At 46.7% G+C, this 20301-nt stretch overlaps 1 protein-coding gene across 8 annotated transcripts in view; it reads right to left on the bottom strand.

The window, feature by feature from the left end:
• Znf618 (zinc finger protein 618) overlaps positions 1 to 20301 on the bottom strand; it is a 158347-nt gene that overhangs the window by 23333 nt on the left and 114713 nt on the right. For all 8 annotated transcript variants that reach the window (XM_060381174.1, XM_060381175.1, XM_060381178.1 and 5 more), the window contains 5 exons: positions 16780 to 16869; positions 15944 to 15979; positions 15774 to 15851; positions 10068 to 10157; positions 240 to 479 (listed from right to left, as the gene is read on the bottom strand). In XM_060381174.1, the coding sequence (XP_060237157.1) occupies positions 240 to 479; positions 10068 to 10157; positions 15774 to 15851; positions 15944 to 15979; positions 16780 to 16869 (534 nt within the window). The remainder of the gene's footprint in view (positions 1 to 239; positions 480 to 10067; positions 10158 to 15773; positions 15852 to 15943; positions 15980 to 16779; positions 16870 to 20301) is intronic.

The following is a 20301-nucleotide window of genomic DNA, read 5'->3' as shown; positions in this document are numbered from 1 at the left end:
TTAGGCCATGATTTAAGAAAAACATATCAAATTACTTTTAAAATATTTGTAAATTTTGTTGTATAACCCTCCAGGTGAGATCTAGAACTTGGTCTCCAGGGTCATAGAGGTGGCCAAAGGCCATGGGACTCAGTCTGTCCCAAAGCATGGTGGGAACTGCAGTCTTTCTTCAGGGGAGAGGCTATGGCAGGTGGCGGGTGGGGAGCCAGGGAGGCAGGGGTAACGGAAGCCATCAGTACCTGCAGTTGCCTTGCTTGCTGGAGATCCCGAGTTTGGAGTTCGGAACGGCTGAGTTTGGTTAGCCGGAGGGGTGCGGTGTAAGAGGGTGGCACATCGGACCACGGAGGCCGGAGCTTTTTTCCCCGACTGGTTCGCCTGGCTCTTCGCTGCCACGAAGCGTGGAGATGGGGTGACCTCTGGATGGGAACACTCAGATCCCGTGTCTGGATCTTCCGGCGGCTCCCACCCGGGGGCGGTACCTGAGAGGGTCATGCTCTCAGTCCTGGAGGGCCCTTGGGGCCTGCTGAGTAAGCGGCCTCTTAGGCCACAGGTCCCTGAATGCCCACTCCAACGCATCTGCCCTACCTGCCCTTATTCTTTGGAGACCAAGGGTTCATGCTCCCCCTAGCAGCCCAAGAACCTTTGGAAGTCAGGCATCTTCCCTAGTTTTCTTTTCACCTTAGGGAAGCCTGACCTTGGGGCCATACCCAGAGCTATGTGTTGGCCCTTATCACCTCTGTGCAGTCTTTGAGTGTCTCTGTCCTTAGACTTGGGGCATCTGGACTAGTTACCCTAGCGCTAAGTATATTTTCCAGTGTGTCGGCCCCTCAGCCTTTTCCTTTCAAAGGGAGTCTGGCTCTTAAGTGCTGATGAAAAGCAGCAGCAGCCTGGGGCTGAGTGGTGGAGCAGGGAAGTGAGAGGAACTCTACAAACCCCTGTGGACCGGGTTTGGGAACTGCTGCTCTTAGGAGACTCAGGGCCTTTCACTGTCACAGAGGTATGCCTGTTCCCTGTGAGGTTTGGGAAGCCTTTCTTACCCATATCCTCTGTGGAGCTAGGTCCTGAGAATGAACGGGTTCTCAGGCGGTTTCCACCTCTGGTTGTTTGGATGGACACAATGCCCTGAGCCTGGGCCTGAACTGACCCACTCTGAAGAGACGCAGACAAGGCCTGCTTCCCCAGACCATGGAAGGTCTACAGCTATGTGCCCCTAATGCAAAGAGCAGGACCAGGCGGAGAGAGAGGATCTCAGAATGAGCACCATCCAGAGGGCCCCACCTGTGCAAAGGGCCTGGGTCACTGCTTTGAACCAATTTGGCTTTCTGGCTCTGTGAGGCGGGCGCTTGTTACAATCCTGCTCTCAGAGCAGTGCTCATATTGGGAATTGAAGACTCAAACTACCATGTCAGAGGCAAGCTGCAAGGCTTTCAGCCCTCAACTTCCAGTCATCCTTAGTACTGATGAGGCCAAAGGAATCCAGGCCCTGTGCAAATCACAGTTCTCTTGCATGAGGAGCTGAGCGCACCTCAGAGATGCTTGCCTTCAGGACTGGGGCCTGTGTGCCAGGAGAACGACCGTGTCATTCAGTCACAGCTCTAACATGCTCCGGCTTAGCTAAAGTGATCCCCGGGGCCTCAGTCTGAGAAAAGCCTGGGGAGCTCCCACTGGCAAATGATACCTCACGTTTTTCCTCTCTCCCCTCCCACTCTTTCTGATTTGAGTCAAACAGGAAAGATAGTTTGGCTGATAGTTTCCCCTCTTCACTGTTACCACAGAATAACCCAACACACTCAACACGGTGCTGCTGCCCTGGGGCCACCTCTGACAGCTCTACTGTCTTCCTATGGGAGGAACAATTTAGGGCTGGAGGCTCACTCTCAAGGCCAGCCCATCATGACTTCTGGCCTCAACAGTCCTTGACTCTGCACTCTACAGAGCACATAGTTTCCCATGGCTACCTCCAGTGGTGAAGCAAGATGGCGTTCTCAGAGTGGCAGCCCCATAAGGATTCAATGAGATGTCCAGGAAGCCAGAGATATACCCTAAAGCAACTGCTCTGCAAGCAATTGCTCTGCACAAGGAGATTGCCACTGATTTTCCTGCCTAGAGACAGGGAAACTCAGGCCCAGGAGCTCTGCATTTCCTAAGGATACACAGGAAGAAGGTGCTGGGTGACACAGGAGCTCAGGCAGCCAGAAGCTCAAGGAGGTCTATGAATATCACTTATGCGCTCTAAGCATCATAAGACCCTGACCCACACAGCCAGAACCCTGGGCACAAAGACAACGTCCACAAGCAGCAGTCCGGCAAGCTGCTTTCCCCAGAGATCCATCTCTGTTGCTGCAGAACCATTTCTGAGGGTTGTTTCGCAGTTGATTCCTGCTGTGAAAATCCTGACATTCTTTATATCAGGGACTTCGGGGCGCCTATGAAACCGAGGCAAGCATCGGTTTGTTCCAGCTGCCCTGCCTGGGCCTTCTCACCTCACTAGACTCTACTCGGGCCTCCCACCTTTCCACTTTCTCAACTCCGCTAAAACCTGTTCTCCTCCAAGCTCAAGGCCTTTGTCCAGGCTGTTTCCTTTCACCCCTTAACACTGACTTTTGGACCTATGTGCTGTGCCTGAACAGCGTTTCCTTAGGGACCCTACATAAGACGGCCATTCTTGACTATCCCTCCAATCACCCCTTCCTTTCCTTCTGATGGCAGAAACTGACTGCCATCAATGACACTTGCTATGACCTTTGATGACCCTGCTCTCCACAGGCCTAAGTGGTGGCCCAGTTTGTCCTCTTTATCTTCATGCACTGAATGGATCACAGGGAGGGACCAAGACGTAACATGCCACCCATGAAGGAATGCACTGACAAGCCAGAAGACTGAAGTAGAGTTCATTACAGGCAAGAAGCTCAACAAGAGGCTGTAATGGTGCCATCAGGCTATCCTTTTCTCCCACTGCCCCGAAGGACAAAGCAGATGGGGTCATGAAGGTCTAGTCCTACTTCAGGGTGACCCCATGGGTTGACCCTGAGCATAGATGGATCCCAGCAAGTTCCCAACTCACATCACCCACCAGTCTCCTCTGCATGTTGACCTCGCATGGAACACTGCTAGCTGGATTTGCACTAGGAATGAGTATCTCAGAGAGACTGGCTCCATTTTAGGAAACATATTTTTATACATAACACACCTAAACAATGACAGGGTGTAAAGTCTCTCCTGCGGGAAGCTGAACAATTAACCAAGGCAGAAAAAAAAATTCAGAGAAAAGCAAGAGGCTAGAGAGTCATGAGTTGTCTCTAGAAAGAGGCAAAGCCAAGAAATCACATGGGTTGTCTCTATAAAGAGGCAAAGCCAAGAAATCACATGCTCTAAGGCTGAAGATGGAATGGGTGGGAAACTTTTGTGGCATTTTGTCCTGGAAAGACTTCTGGCCAGGATGCAGTGACTGGCACAGAACCGGAATTCCTGAAGAAGCTAGACAAATCATAGCTTGCAGACCTATCAGCAGGCGTATGATCCACGGAGCAGGCTTGGTGAGTCCCAGCTCATTCCAAACTCTCCACTGGAGATAGTAAGCTCAGAGACCAGAGTAAGGCCCAGTGGGCATGCCCATTCACTGAACCTGAATCAAAAGGACAGTGATCAAGGGCAGGAGTCCTGATGAGGCTGGACACTGCAGGGTAGAATAACAAAGAAGAGATAATTGAGCCAAGAAAGAATTCCAGAAATGTGCAGTGAGGCTTCCTTAAAGGCTTTAGCTGAATTCTAACTCATCTGTATAGAATGAGTCTCTGCAAAGAGGAAACAGCCAAAGTGAGTGAGGACTCAGAGGTATCAAAGAAGTTGTACAAGATTAGGAGATCTTTCAGGCCCTACAGAGAAGAGAAGGCCTGATGACTTCAGCAGAGTCACAGGAAGGCCTTGGAAGAAGTACCGCAACTGGGAAATAAGAACAACTCCTGACTCGCTCTAACCTAGCTTAAAAACAAGAGACTGATGCATCAAGTTGCTCTGCAAGAAAATCACCTACCTGCCAGACAAAGGTAACACTTTCCAAAGAAAGAAAACGCAACCCAGTCAGGTCCGTACAACACCATCTAAAGTGTGCAGCACAAAGCAGTTACTTCTGAGGGGAACCGGGAAAATAGGTAAAAATCGGAAGGAAAACCAATTAGAAGAAACCTAGAAATAAAATGATGATAAAATTATGAGACAACACTCTAAAGCAGCTATTATAAATGCAACAAAAGAGTGCTAATGGCAAATATTAATGAATTTAAAAATATGTGATTAGTACTACAGCATGCAAGAAAATAAGAGTGAAAATGAACAATATGAACAAATAGAAAAATGCATATGGCAAAAGGAATCCAATCATATCAATAAGCTATATTAAACGTAAATGTATCAAACTGTTTAATCAAAAAGGAACAATTCTACTTGCTTTTTCCACATTTATTATATCATGACTATATGCTCCATTTGTGTGTGTGCGTGTGTGTGTAACAGAGTTTCTCTGTCACTAGGTAGACCAGGCTAGCCTTGCACTCACAGAGAACCTTGTGTCTTTGTCTCCTGAGTGCTATGATAAAAGACATGTATCATCATGTCTGGTTTATATGTTCCATTTTAATCTGAAGCTTAAAATAAAAATTGTAAATATTCTAAAAGGAGAGGAGCACAGATTACCACAGTAGATAAAGGAATAAGAACTAACTATATCATTATACTTAAAGTGACACAAACAGAATAAAACAAAAGCCTGGGGAGAGAAGCACCACATAAACATGAGCAGAAAAGCCCTCTATGTGGCAGCCATAATATAAGACAGGGGAGATTTCAGAAGAACTGATATTAGAGATAAAGAACACTGCACCATTTACAACGTTACTTCAGCTCTTCAAGACACAATGACATACCGTGTGCATCTAGCACTGGACATCCAAACAAACTGCTCAAAATGGATGCATCTTAAAGAGGAAATGGAAAAAGCCATAGTGACAGGTGGGGCTTCCGAGGCTTTTGGCTTAGAACCCAATAAGGCAAACCAATTTCTTTTTGAAGTCAAGAAAGGCTACAGAGACTTGAACATTGTCAACAAATTTAACCTAACTGACACTATAAAACATATCACAAACTTACTCATAATTAATTAACTAATTAATTATGATCAAGAGGACATGTAACATGTAGCAAAGAGAGATCATATATATGGGAGATCATAAAACAAAATTCAATAAATTCCGAAGATTAGAATCACAACATATATTTGACTACAACAGAATTAAACTAAAAATCAAGTAATTTTTTAAAGTCATTAATTCACTAAGGGAATACATTTTATAAATGATTTTTCTTATGAAGAAAATGCCAGGCCTGACAATATAATGTTAAATTTCTATAAAATATTTATAGAAAGTAATTCCAACTCTGCAAATTCTTCAGATTGGTGACTGCCGGGGTAGGAGAACATGGTAAATAAGGGACAGGAAAAGGGCAGAGGGTGACTGTGGCTTTACATTCATTATCTGAATTTTGGTGCATACATGGACCAAAGCTTGCCACTTTACACTCTAAATACTGGGAACTTTGTTATGGGATTAATATATTTCATTGGTGGTATTTTGTGTTTTAAAGACTCATTAAAAATATTTACTTTCTTGATTAAGGAAGAACACCCCACTGGTTGGTTATGGGGCACATTCCTAATCAAAGATTGTAGTCCTCTGCCCTTGGGAGAGCTTGGTTAAATGTCAGGGAAAATCCTGAGAAATGTTATACAGAAGTGAGTAGAAAACATGCCCTTGAAAGCAGAGTAACCAATCCTGTAATTTAGAACTCCTCTGCAAAAACCTCAATGATGGCATCTTCAGTGTATGTTTCTATATATGTATATGTGTGTATATATAATCATGGTTGTTATACATTAAATATATACTTTCTTGAAGCAAATTTTGGCAAAGAAGAGACATCCCAATGTTGTAACTTTCTTCAGTTCATGTCATACTCTGATTTTCTGATAGTCTCAACCTATTTTAATAAAACATAGGCACAACGACTCATTTAAAAAAGTGTCATCTACTACACGAGCAAAAGACAAGCAAACAAAAAAGTTAAGAATGTACACAATCATCTGGACAGAAAAAAAAAGCCACATAACCCTAATTTACAGACTCAACTTCCAGCAAACTCTGAGTGAAGGGCAGCCTGAGCTAATACAATAGGTACTGATGAAAATGCTGGCACTTAGCAGTGAGAAACGGAACCCTGTGATGGGGGAGCAGGCAGATGCACCTGTTGATTTCCTCCATTCCACACTGCAACACACCCTAAAACAGGACTGTGATGAGCACAACCCCCTCAGATTTCAATAAGAATGCAGACCGGGGAGAAGAGAGTTGTTTTTATTAGCAGATCATTTCATCATGAGCACACAATCTACAAAAGAAGGAACCTACAAGAACCGCTGAGCAAATCTGATAAACTTGCAGGATACAATCTAGAATGCAAAATTCTACTGCTCCTATTCAACAGCAGGAACCACCAGGAAACTCAAGTTTAAGAAATTACAGTAGCATCACAAGACACATGATACCTAATGAAAGAGGTGTTAAGACTGAGAGAAACCAAAGGAGCCTCAGATTCGGGGAGTACTCGACTACACCATGGCTAGGGGTTGTCTGGGATACCCACCACCACAGCCACGGATCAAAGACCCGCCACTGCAATGCCAGTGTGCTTCAAATCCATCTACAGATTCAATGTAATCCTAAACAAAATTTCAACTGATTCTTTTTCTTTCTGCCCCCATTCCTCCCCCCTCCTTTTTTTCTTCTTCCTCCTTCTCCTCTTCCTTCCTCCTTTTCTCTTCTTCTGTCCTCCCCTTCTTTCTCCTCTCTCTCTCATCATTATTATTTTGGTAGGAATTGGCAAGCCTCTAGTATTTATGTGAAAAATAAAGTTCCTGGATGAGCCATATATTTTTTAAGATGGAGAAATAAAGTTGAAAATCTAAGAAGAGCTGTTTTAATAGTTCCTAAAGACCTGTAATAAATAAGACTAATGGTGTATTTATAACGATTGAAAAATGGATGAGTAGGAAAAAAAGACATTCGCCCTTAGACATTCACTGGTCATAGCAAGGGTACAGAGGCACTGAACAAAAGGTAACTTCAACAAACAGTGTCAGACTACCAGGAGTCTACACAGAATAAGACCAACCTTTCACCTCAGCCCAGTCTCAGGTGAACGTAACTCAACTGCAGACCCAAGTGTGGGAGCTAAAATGACCTACAACACGCCTAAAAGGCAAAGAAGAGAGCCTCACCATTATGAGGTAGGCAAGGACGCATGAGGAAGGTCCGGAAATCACTTACTATGGGAAAGAATTATAAATTATGCTTCATGAATGAAAATCACCTGCTCTTCAGTGTGGGCTGCACAGAAACTCACAGAGGCAGGGAAATACCCATGTGATGAAGAACATGGACCAACTCAAATGGGCTAAGATTTTCAACAGCCAATGAAAGGACAAGCAACCAAACTTAAAAAAAAAAAAAAAAAACAATGAGAAAAATCATCTACACAAATATTTTCCAGACTAAAATAAGGAAATGGACAGTTAGCCAATGGAAAGATGTTGAACCTCACTGGTTACCAAGGACACAGAAGTCAAATCCACAAGATGCCACTGTACATACACTAGAACAATGAGGAACAGACAGCCCATGCATCCAACACCTGGGAACCCGGCAGCAGAATTCCTGGGGAGGCTGAGACACTATGGGCTGTTTGGAAGATGGTTTGTTGGTTCTCAGAAAAAAGAAACAAATCTATTCCCTGGTAGCTCCACCCCTTGGTAGTCATCCTTAGGCATAACCCATAAGCCCAGAGAAAGCATCACACAAGCATTTCACAGTAGCTCTAATCACACCAGCCTAAAGCTGGAACTGACCCACCTGAACAAGTATTTGATCAAACAGACTCAGATTTTGCACAGTGGGGCATCCATCAGCAGTTAAGAAAAGAGCTGATATTATGATACACATGAGTCTTAAATATGTTTTGTGAGTGAAGTCAAAAGCAGACATGACTGCATACATGGGCCTCGCGAGAACTTCTGCAATCAGCCTTCTAGATCTCACAAGACCCAGGGACACATGCCAGCCATGGCCACCACCCAATCACCACTATACACTCATCTCCTAACTCTCCCAGAGCCAGCGCTACACAGATCCACTCCTGAGGCCACTGTCTTCTGCCCAGCCTTACAGACGCTATCCTTTGCTGAAACCAGCCGAAATCTCATGCTGCATTTCAAAAGGCGCTTCTAAAGTCTGCAGAAGACATCAAAGAAATATACTCAACAAACAGATGCAGAAAAAGAGTCTACAACAGAGACAAACATCAAATGCAAATAAGAAAGAGATGTAGAAGCCCTTTGGGAGGGAAGCACCAGGATGTTAGGGTGCGAGTGGTGTTCCCCTTCTTGTCATGGCCAAAAGAGGCTGTACAGCTTCAGGGTGACAGGGTAGGCTTGCATCTGCCTAAAGGGGTTCAGATTACCCCCATCTTTCTAACACCATGATCATATTAACATGCTCTGGGTAGAAAAGAAGAGAAAGATGCTGAAACCCAGCTGCCTTTGGCCTTGTGAATATGCCTCTAAGTGCATTCTGGATAGCATCCTCTCTGGCACTAGGCAGCAGCTACCCACAAACAGCCTCAATGCCTGGGCACCAGCATCATGAATAGAAATCAAATAGACAGAATGGTACCCATCCAGTAGTGTCTCTGACATTTCCTCTACATGGTGTGGCTACATAGCGTGCATTAGGGCCACAATAGATGCCTATCTGAAAGTCACATCCTGTCACAGGTGTCAGTCCATATTCTGGGATAGAAAGACCTCAAGAACTCCCACAGCTGGGAAAGCTGGGCCCTGAGAAGCTCATGAGGCAAAGGGTCACACAATATCCCAGCACCAAACCAGATGAAGCTGCCATCCAAAGAGAGGTGGTCTTTTGGTCAGCCTCACCACTCTGCCAGCAGAGAGGAATTCCTTAGGAAGCTGCTGATACCCCCTTTCAAGCACTGGACACCTCTCCCCCTACCTGAATACCCTCAGGGCAGCCACTTGCCTATGCTGCTACTGAAGGTCTGGGACTACCTCAGGTAGTGGCTTAGACGCTGTCCCTCTCCCCAGCTCTTGCCATGCTCAGAATGAGGGATGATTCCCATACTTCTGCAGTGAATGTCCACACAGGAAAATTAGCAGAGGCTCCTACACCCCCGTCCCTGCTGCCTCAGAGGCCATGTAAGTCCTACCTCATCACAACTTATGTTTCCACTTGTATAGGTGAAAAACCAAGGCACTCTGGCTCATACACTTAGGGATGGACCTTCCCCTGACTGTCATATGCAGAAAGACACTGGGAAGTCACCAGGGAGGCTTTCAGGCATACAGAGAATGGAGGGCCAGATGTACGATAGAGGGCCCAAGGAGAGCCTTCTTAGTCTTGTCAGGAGAGGATCCAGGGACGGTGGGTCATGGTCTCCAGTAAGCCTGTGACCCTGGGGCCTTGATTTCAGGTCTTCTGTCTCTCACCTCAGTCTACCTTCTGCCTCTTTAGCTTTCTACCACCAGCATAAGGGCTGTCTTCTGCAGGCACCCTACCACCACACAGGTTGGGCTTTGGCCAACTAGGAGGAAAGCTACATCCCTGGATAGCTTTCACGGTGGTGTGCAGTGTCAGAAAGTTCACAATGTGCAGGTATTTGGAGAAAGTGGAGACAGGACCTGCTGCAGTTCTTGGACAAATCACAGCCGCTTTCCTGATGCCCAATCTATGAGAGCCAGTCCCCTGAGCTGTGAGAGGGTTAGTAGGTTTTCTAGGTGATTCTACCTCACAGTCTACCTCATGACCCAGACACCTGATAGCCAAGACCCAAGCTCACCTTGCTGGCTGGCACCTTCTCTGGCAAGGCTCCAGAGTGCTGGCCAGTGGCTAACCGCTGCCCCTCCCAAGGTCTCCCCATCCCCTAACTGGAGAAGAGAGACTCACTGATGGGGGCATGTAAGGCCACGTGCTCCTGGTAGGGGGTGTAGTACTTGTACTGCTTCCCACAGAACTCGCAGGTGTAATTTCCGGTTTCTGCAGAAGGAGAAAGAGGTATGAGAACAGGTGCCTGCCCCACCACGACATCAGCATCTCATCTCCTAGTCCCCAAATCCTCTTCATTCTGGGATCACCAACCACACTCAACTTGGACAGTGGAGTTGTACCATCAGTTTCAAATCCTGAAATGGCCTGTCTTATAACCTCTGACAGTGAGACTGCTGTGTCTGGTGGGGGTTCGGGGACAGTGGCATGTACACGTATGTGCATGGTTTCTAACACACATGGAGGCCCGAGGTCAGCTTTGGGTGTTCTCCTTCACGGCTGTATGCTCTGTCTTCTGAAACAAGGCCTCTTGCTAAGTCTGGAGCTCACTGATTTGGGGTGACTGGCTAGCCAATGTGCTCCAGGAACCCACCCTTCTCCATTCTCCCAGCTCCAGGATTACGCTGCTGCCTCTGGCTTTTCCCCTGAGTCCTGGGGATCTGAATTCAGGTCCTCATGTTGCATGCAAGCACTTTATAAACCAAGCCAACTCTCCAGCCCTAACCACTGTGTCCCTCCACTTTCCTACCTGTATGAGAGAGATAACAGGAGGGCCGTCCGAGAGGACTGCTGTGAGGGTTAGCTCTGAGAGTGAAATACTGAGAACAGTGCTGGCACTTCCTGGTCTCGAAAGCTCCAGCCCTGGAGCTCAGGAGACCCAGCCGACTCCAAAGTCAACCTTTCCATCAGCCTTTCTGCAAGCCCTCCTCACTGCAGGGGTCACAACCATGGTCCCTTATCTCCAGGGTGTCTCCACCCAGCAGAGTTGGGATACCACTTCTTGGTCCTCACTAGGCTTAAATATTTACTTATTTATTTAATTGTACACGCATCTGATGTGTGTGCAGGTGCTTGTGTGCCTCAGAGTACATGTAGAGGTCAGAGAACAACTTTATGGGGTTGGTTCTCTCCTTCCACCTTTCAGGTTTGGGGGATCAAACCCAGGTATCAGGCATATGATGTAATGAGGTAAGCACTTTAACCCCTGGACCATCTAGCTAACCCATCACCAGACTTTATCTTCATATCTCTCTAGGATCTGCCTAAATTCTCCTTTAAAGATGTCTGATAGAAAATGGTTCATTTGGGGTCAGTTATAAAATACTGATAAGCACAAGCTCGCTGTTTTTAAAAGGAGCAAGAGCTATCTTCTGTGATCCCTACACCAAGGAGAACATCATACCCCAGTGCAACACCAGCTGCCCCGCCCTGCCCCAGGCCCTCTTCACCCTCCTCTAGGGCGTTTTTCTGCTGCTACCATTTGTCTGGCTCCTATGGCCTTGAATTAGCTAGCCCTGATCAATATCCTCTTTGTAACCTGGTGTATTCAATCGACAATACTTTGTGGACATCTTGCCCAATCAATAAGTATTGATCTCCAGGACGGCCTTTATCGGCTGTATGGCTCCCATGGGACTTGGGAATTTGCTGAGCCAGTTGCCCTCCACCAAGGAACATTCATATTGTTTCAAGTCACTCCCCTCCCTTATAAAAAAAAAACAAAAAAACGCTGTAATCCACGCCCTTGCAGGGGCTTTTGCACATCTGCTCATTAGTTTGGCACAGGATTGCAAAAGAAAGCTCTCCACTCAGGAGCCTGCCGGGGACGTTCTAGGGGTAGAGGTGGGGAAGGGGCATGCCTTCAGGAGGCTGCTGGCAACCACAGCACCATCATCCACACACTGTACTCTCGATACCTGGCTGTTTTGCATATTGACCTGGGAGGGAGGGCCCAATTACACTACAGGTTTTATTTTCCATTTCTTTGATTTCAGAGGACATTGATTATTTTTCTTGTATAATTAACAATAGTTTTTTCTTTTGTGAATTTCCTTTAAAAATTGCTAAATTATTTGTACATTCCTGATATCAATATTTGGTCACACATATTATAGTTTTCTTAGGCCCTTTGTTTTCCTCTCCCAAGACAGAAGCTTTAGGATTTTGAGTGGTTAAACAATTTTTGGAGCTGACACATAATACTAAAAAGATACGCATTTTAGTTCCTGTCAAGGTTGTTAGATCAACTTTATTAATTATATTATTTATATTATTATAAATAGAAGATTAATTATAAATACGGTATTAATTATATCATTTCAATCTTATAACCTTATCCACTTGTTCCAGCAAAGACTAGAGCCTGTGATAAACCTTCCCATCCCATTGCTTTTCTGGATTTACCTTTTTATTTAGGTACATTATTGCTTGGTGCATGAAAGCTTGTGGCTCAAATCTCTACCGCAGGGCCAGGAATGGAGCAAGTCCAACTTGCCTAGCGTGCAGGATGTCCTATGTTCCCTCCCCCATTCTGCAAAAACGGCACACGGTGGCGTACGATCGCAATCCCAGCAGCAAGGAGAGAGAGAGGATCAGAGATGCAAAGTGATCCTCATCTACATATGGAAATCTAAGTCATCCTGGGCTACATGACAGGATGTATGTACACTGCTGTCCTGCACACTGCTCCGAAATGGCTCCTGGACCACGGGAGCCTGACATAAACCCAGTATCTATGGACTTGCCCAAGGTCTGCTGAAAGAAAATCTCTATGGGTGTGGCCCATAAATTTATGTTTTAACAAGAACATTCTAATGCATGGGAAAGTTTAAGAAGCATTGCTCGAACATTTAATTAAACCATTTTATTAGTTCATCTGGCATTAATATTATTAAGTTCCTAGTGATATGTCAGGTCGTGATTTCTACTTGTTTCCACGTGTCTAATGACATGTTCCTACACGTTCCTATACTTTCATTCATTAAGCAGGGATGACACTAAAGAGTAGGCTGAGCAGAAACTGTTATGTCTCTGTCCTCAAGGAGCTGTGTGGAAAGGGAGACAGAACGATTAAATCATCACAGGACTTTCAAACTGCACCCTTGGTATGTACGCTCAAGAAAATAGACAGCACCACAAAAAAGCCATGACGGGGCCGTTAATCTCTTGAAGGGAGTAGGGGAAAGTCCCCGAGAAAGACACACTGAAGCAAAGAGAAAAGATAAGGAAAAAAGTAGGTGTGATGATAGTAAACCATTAGTGATTGGGATTATTTCAAATGAACTTGACAGCTTCTGTTTTCTCAGTGGGGAGATTATACTGGCTGCTTTTATTGTGATGATCGATTCGGTTTTACATGGTGAAAATCCCTAGTCTCCAAACCCGAAATGCTCCAACAAGATGCCACAAGTAGGAAACTCCAAGCTCTGAATCTTTGTGTCACACATAATGTCATTACAAATATTTAATGAAGTTACTTAGAGGTTATCTACACACACATATATATGAAAGAAGTAAATTCTACATTTAGACTCAGATTCCATCCTAGAATATTTGATTCTGATATGCAAAAATCTAAAAATTATTAGTCTTAAGCATTTTAGCTACAGAAGACTCAACCTGCATTTATCTTCTGTTTTTCGTGCTTTATACTCTCTGGTTTGGCTTCCTGGGCTCTGATTGCTTAGGATACGAGCTCTTTGCTTTTCCATTTTCACCCGTGCTCCATTATTTTTCAATATTCCTTATTAGTTTAGACAGTGTATAAGATATATTTCTTTAATTGTTAACAGTGGGGTAGAAATAAAGTCTTTTACTGCTGAGAAAGGGTGCTTAACCTGGTGCTTATTAAACTGAAAAAACATGTATTTGTATTTACGTGTGTCTGTGTGGATGCTGGTGTGTGTGTGTGTGTGTGTGTGTGTGTGCGCGTGTGTGCGCGCGCGTGCACGCGCGCCCATGGAGGCCAGAAGAAGACATTAGATCTCCTGGAGCTGGGGCTATAGGTGTATGCTATAGACTGCTGAAACTAAACTTAGGTCCTCTGGGAGAGCAGCTTTTAAGCACTGAGCCTTCTCTGCAGACCTCTCTGAGACTTTAAGCATATGTAAGGAAGTCTCACAGCACAAATCAACCACTGGGCTCTACTCCAGAGATTACGATGCCACAGGTTTGGGCTAGAGTCAAAAATTCACATTTCAGATAAATGTCGAGGAGTTGATCCTGCTGGTCTGGGGCCACACTCTGAGCAGGATGGGACCGGCCAGTCCTGGAGTGTGCATAGCACTGTAACACTTTATTGCGTTACCAATCCAGGCCTCTCTCTCTAGCTGTGGAGAATACGCTATGGTTCCTGCCCCCAGCTCCAGATTAGTCAGAGCACACTGAGCAGGGGCAAGCAGCCACCCATGCTTCTCCCACACAGCCTCACTCTAAGTTTGGGAGCTAGAGATTCACTGTTTTCTCAGTCCACAAAGTGACTTTCACACTCCCACGTACCCAACGTTTACTATGGATATGACAGGTACTGAGCGCTCCCCTCTGCAGACACTGTCCTCTGCAGGCTCCCAAATGGTTCAAGAAGAATCAGGAAAAAGCTACAAACTACCCCTGAGCATGTTGAGATGGGAGGAAGAAAAGGCCCCAAGGGCATCTGGAACCTTCCAAGACCGGGGAGAGCTTCCTTCTGCACAGCATACCCCTCTCCTTTGCCTTAGCTCATCAGATTTCCTTATTGCCTCATTCTGTTTTGCTGTGTGTTTTTGTAAACAGCCTTGGATCCTTGTCATAACAAACAGTTGAAATCAATAAAGAAATGTCTCTTCTTGCAGGATAGTAACCAAGGCACAGGAAACAGGTGAAAGGAACAAGCTGGAACTTTTTGAAGGGCTGGATGGAAGTCTCCTCCTGGCAGCCGTGTGTTCCTCTCCATCCTGAACTCTGAGTTCCTCCACCTGAGTTCCTCTCCTGGGTTCCTCTCCATCCTGAACCCTGGCTCAGCCTCATAAATACCAAGTCTAGACAGTGGCTCCTAGAACTCAGAGTCCTCTAAGATATCCAGCATTGTGTCTCCTCCCCTTGCTAGAGCCAGCCCCAGCGCCAGCCCCAGCCCCACCTCTGCATGCGATGTGGGGTCCCCACCTATACCTGCCCTGCAAGCCTCTCAATTTTCATTCTGAGCTTCTTTGACCCCTGAAGATCCCTAGGTGCTTTGGGTTCTAACTGTCTACTCACTTGTCTCTGGTCCCACACCCCGATCTCCACGGGAATTACCCAAGTGAAGGGCCACAACTGTCATCCACATGAGTACAACCTTTAAGACAAGTTTGCTAAAGACATACAAGTTACAAGCATGGTTCTTGTCCTTAGGGTTTTATGAGATGAGTGTCTCTGTCTGCAGACGGCTGCCCTACTCACTGAGAGGTCCCTCGAATGACCTCAGCCATCACCCTCTGAGCACCTGGTGTGTTCCAGAACTGTGCTAACAAGCAGTCTGTGATTTCCTTAACATCTACCAAGTCTGTAGGGAGTGTTGCCCTCACTGCTATGGGAGGCTGAAGTTCAGGTACCTAACAGACGGAGGGGAAACCATAAATAAATGGCTGAAGTAAAGGCTAACATGCAGCTGCCAGCCGGCTACTTTCACTGCCCTGACCTTGACCACGTACCTTCTGCAGCTCCTTGAAAGCTAACACCCTGAGACCGCCCAGCCCCACGGGCAGGTGTGCACACAGCTGCAAGGTTCAGGCCACAACCTTCCCAGCGGTGTGGCTCAGCCCACTTTCCTCACCCAGCCCAGCCAGCCCTTGGCCCCAGGGTCCCGCATACTTGGTCCGATTTTCTGGAAAGGCTCTGGAGGCTCTTCCTTCACCTCATCAGTTGCCACGACACCTTGGTCAAAGGGGTCTGTGGGAGAACACATGGCCTTAGCATGCTGGTCACCCAAGACATAGGAACCCAGCTGGACACAGAGAAATTGGGCGGCCACAAAGACTTACCTGCCCGATTCTCGGGAGCCCCTTCCACACTGAACACTGTACCCAGACGGGAGGCGACAGCCACAGGAGGAAAAAAGCCAACAGGAGCCCAGTTAGTCCCTGGCCATTGCTACCTCTGCCAGCCATATCTAGCTTCATGGGGCTGCCTGCAACACCAGGAGTCCAGATCTGGCCCTTGAGAAAACCCAGGAAGGCATATCCCATCCCGGCCTGCTCCTCCTCCTTCTCACTAGGGGCAGGGGCCCACCCTAGACACTTGCTGCTCAGAACTCCCTAGCAGGCATAGCAGGGATGGAAGAGCAGGAAAAAGAGGATGAGAGGAAAAGGGGAGGTGAGGGAGAATGTGGTAGAGGCAGGCAGCAGGCAGCAGAAGCATCCCCGGTGTTATATCACCACTCAGTGCTGACATGTAGGGCTAGGTGGGGAACCTCAAGTCCTTCCTGGGCTTTAACCCTTTCTCTAGGAGTCTTAAGACTATAGATGAATGACTTGAATTTATATATCAAGTTTTAATATCCACATCTACAATCCAAGATGCTCAAAGGACATTATTAACTTTAAGAAATTGACTTAATTTCACTACAGAATGCAAACACTCAACACAAAATTGTAAAATGACCAGACATGAAGTTTCAACACTCATTTTGACCTATAAAAAACCGGCAGTTATATATGGATCAGCCACAGAAGGGAACGTGGGCATGAAGGGATGTTCCCATCTCAGAATCCTGCATGGTAGGTCCCTCTCCTCAGGGCTCTGGCACTATGTGGGGAGATTGTTCTTGAGGAAGGACATTTCTCTGGTGTGACTCCCAAGAGTGAGGGGCCTGACTCACCATCCACAGCATGCAGATCCCGGTGCTCCTGGAAGCAGCTGTAGTATTTGTATTTCTTCCCACAGATGTCACACGTGTACCTGAAATTGTCTGGAGGGAGGAACAGAAAGATGCTGAGCTTAGCAGAACACTGGTCACCAGGCATGAGGTTGCTGGTCAGTGCACCAGACCCTGGAGTCAAGAACCAAGCCAGTCTGGCCTCCTCTGAAAAGAGAAGGGTGTGGTCCTACTCACTTCCTGGACCTCTGAGCAGCACCTTCTCCATGCTTAGCTGGGTCCCCCTCCAAACCTTCCTCAGACTTCATTCCAGGGCAGCATTAGATTGCAATCTGGGACTACATGGCTTGGTTTGTGACAGCAGGTGTCCTTTGTGGAGATCCAGACTCATAAGATACTGGGAGCCCTGATTCTCAAACCAACCTTCAAACCCTCCCCATGAGAGCTGAGGTCTCCAGAACCTGGTTCTGACGAGTTTCATCCCCAGTCACAGAAGAGTAATGATTACTTCAGCTCTCATGGTGAAGGACAGCTGCAACTGTGAGCAAGTCAGCTGAGCCAAGCCCTTCCCTTGGATTAAACAGTCTTTTCAACAGAGGAAAGAAGCAGTCACCCATTAATGTATGAGCAAACTAAACAGAAGAGATCTGTCCCAAATCCTACAGTAAGGTGGACTCTTCCAAGATATGCTGATAACCCCTGTAGCTCATGTTGGCATCTTGTATAACTCCTTCTCTTGAGGTGCTTCTAATTAGGAGAATGGGGTCAAAGTGATGGGATGTCACTCTGGAAGTTAGGTGACAGGCAGCCAGGATGCTGGCCTTGCACATGCCACCTGCCCCTGCTCACGCTATGGTTGGCTGCTATGTTCTCATGGAGACATAGAGGCAGGCATCGAGGAGTTGAGTTTGGCCATCTGTGAGTGGCTACTGGGAACTGAGGCCCTCAGACCAACAATTTGGGAGAGTCCTGCAACCCCCAACTCCTCACTCAAGCAAACCGAGAAGAAACCCCTGCCAGATGAGCCCTGGGAAGAGACCATAGCTCTGGCCAAACCTGCCTGTAGTACTGTGGGAGTCTCCGAGGCAGAGGACCCTGAAAAGCCACACTCAAATTCCCAACCATAGAATCTGGGAGAAAATCAGACTCGGCTGCTTTGCGTCATTAAGTTTTATAGACTTGTGCTGCACAGTAAGTCAGCTAACATTGTCCCAAGTTTGCCTGTTCTCTAGCCTCCCACAGCGAGGCTAGCAGAACCAGACCTATGCCTTTCCCTCCTTCAAATACAGGGTAGTCTCCTGTATTTGAACTGGCTCATACCCGGTGTGTGTATTCTTATTGACCTATGGAGGGCCCATCAAGCCTGTATCCCTAGGGTCCCGAGGCAGCGTGCAGAGCTACAGCAGCTTGCTCAAGGCATACAGAGGGAAGAAGAGAGAGCTGGGACCAAATATTCACTTAAGTTCAAGCCAAAGCCGAGTCAGGGCACACATCCTTTCTCTCTGCGGAGATAAACCACGCAGGGGTGCTTTGCTCTGATCCATTTCCTGTCCCTCAGCATACTCTGTGCCAAGGCTTCACCACCCTGAAATGGGGTGGGAAGTTTTCTGTCTCCTTTCTCAGCTGAACTCAGGGACACAAAGGACATTAGCTATCTTTCCCCTACCCATTTCATCCCTGGAATGATGGCCTTTCAAGGTATCTTAGCAGATGTCAAGACTACAGACAAGTCATTTAAGGTTCTTAAATTATTTTTTCCCTTTTTTTTAAATTTTTCATCAATTACACTTTATTCATTCTGCATCCCCCCATAAGCCCCTCCCTCCTCCCCTCCCAATCACACCCTCCCTCCTCCCTCTGCTTGCATGCCACTCCCCAAGTCCACTAATAGGGGAGGTTCTCCTCTCCTTTCTGATCTTAGTCTGTCAGTTCACCTCAAAAGTGGCTGCATTGTCCTCTACTATGGCCTGGTAAGGCTGCTCCCCCCCCAGGGGGAGGTGATCAAAGAGCAGGCCAATCAGATTATGTCAGAGGCAGTCCCTCTTCACATTACTATGTAACCCAACTGGACTCTGAACTGCCCTGGGCTACATCTGTGCAGGGGTTCTGGGTTATCTCCATGAATAGTCCTTGGTTGGAGTATGAGTCTCTGGGAAGTTCCCTGTGTTCAAATTTTCCTGTTCTGTTGCTCTCCTTGTGGAGACCCTGTCCTCTCCAGCTCTTACTATTTCCCAGTTCTTACCTAAAATTCCATTCACTCTGCTCTTTGGGTGGATGACACCTAAACGAACATCAGTACAAAGTCCCAATTTATTTCTAATATCAGAGATCAGACCTCTACTCTTGCCTGATGCATCTAAAACAAAAAGGGGGAACTGTAGAGAGCTGCGGAATGCTATGCCTTAAAGATGGAGCTGGTTTCCGCCTTCCACCTTCCTGATGGTGAGTGCTCTCTGTCACGAACAATTCCACATTTGGCTAAGGCTGAGGATCTGGCTTGCTTCCATGTATGTGGACCTATCTGCATTGCCCCCGTGGCACGCCTGGGTTGGCTACCCAGAGGCTATTTAAGCTGTGGGCTGGCTTTCCCCAGGGTCCGAGGATTGTTCAATGTTCCTGAATAAACTGCATTGAAAAAAAAAAAAAAAAGACTACAGACAAAGGGCTGGAGAGATGGCTCAGAGGTTAAGAGCACTGGCTGCTCTTCCAGAGATCCTGAGTTCAATTCCCAGCACCCACATGGTGGCTCAGGACCATCTACAGTGAGATCTAGTTCCGTATTCAGGCCTGCTGGCACACATGCAGGCAGAAACCTGTATAAATAATAAATAAATCTTAAAAAAAAAGACTACAGAGCTGAACTGTTGCTACCTGAGGAGCCATAGCTTAGGCGCTTGCAGATATTCACAGGGTGTGAGTAGCAGTATCCTCCAATGGAGAGCTGAGGGTGTATGAGACGGAAGGTATGGTTTCTGACCCCTTCGTTTTCCATATTACTTTCTTAAGTGGGGGTACAGACCAGGTGACTCTAGGTCTAAGGCTGCTAGTTCAGTATCACCTCTTTCCCCATGCCATGCACGACAGCTCAGATAAAAACCTTTCCTCCCATTCTGTCCTATAATCCTCAGCTTCTACCACAATTCCATCTTCTTCTCTGGATACCAACAAGGAAAGCTACCTGAAGGCTAACTCCAGATGAGGTTTCGTCCTGCCATTCCTCTCTCAGACTGCCCAGAGCTGCCTGCCTTCTGAAGCTGCTCACTCTGCCTGCTTCTATCTCTTCTCATGGCCTCTCCTGTCAGTGGGTCTGTTCCTCTCCCGACAGGCCACATTTACCAGCTCCATAAAACCAGACACCCCCTCAGCTTCCTAACACTGAAACCTACCCCCATCCATCCTGATGAATCTACACTGTCTCCTCATACCCCAGAATTTTAATGGAGGAGTTGAAGAGGAAGAGAGAGTTATTCCCAAAGTAGTCTACCAGTGGAACATGTTTTCACAGGAGAGCTTGGCATCTCAGGA

This window comes from Meriones unguiculatus, chromosome 3 (assembly GCF_030254825.1).
Source record: "Meriones unguiculatus strain TT.TT164.6M chromosome 3, Bangor_MerUng_6.1, whole genome shotgun sequence".
NCBI classification, from domain to species: domain Eukaryota; kingdom Metazoa; phylum Chordata; class Mammalia; order Rodentia; family Muridae; genus Meriones; species Meriones unguiculatus.
The sequence above is the reverse complement of the archived record's forward strand: the minus strand, read 5'-3'. Positions and strand labels throughout refer to the sequence as shown.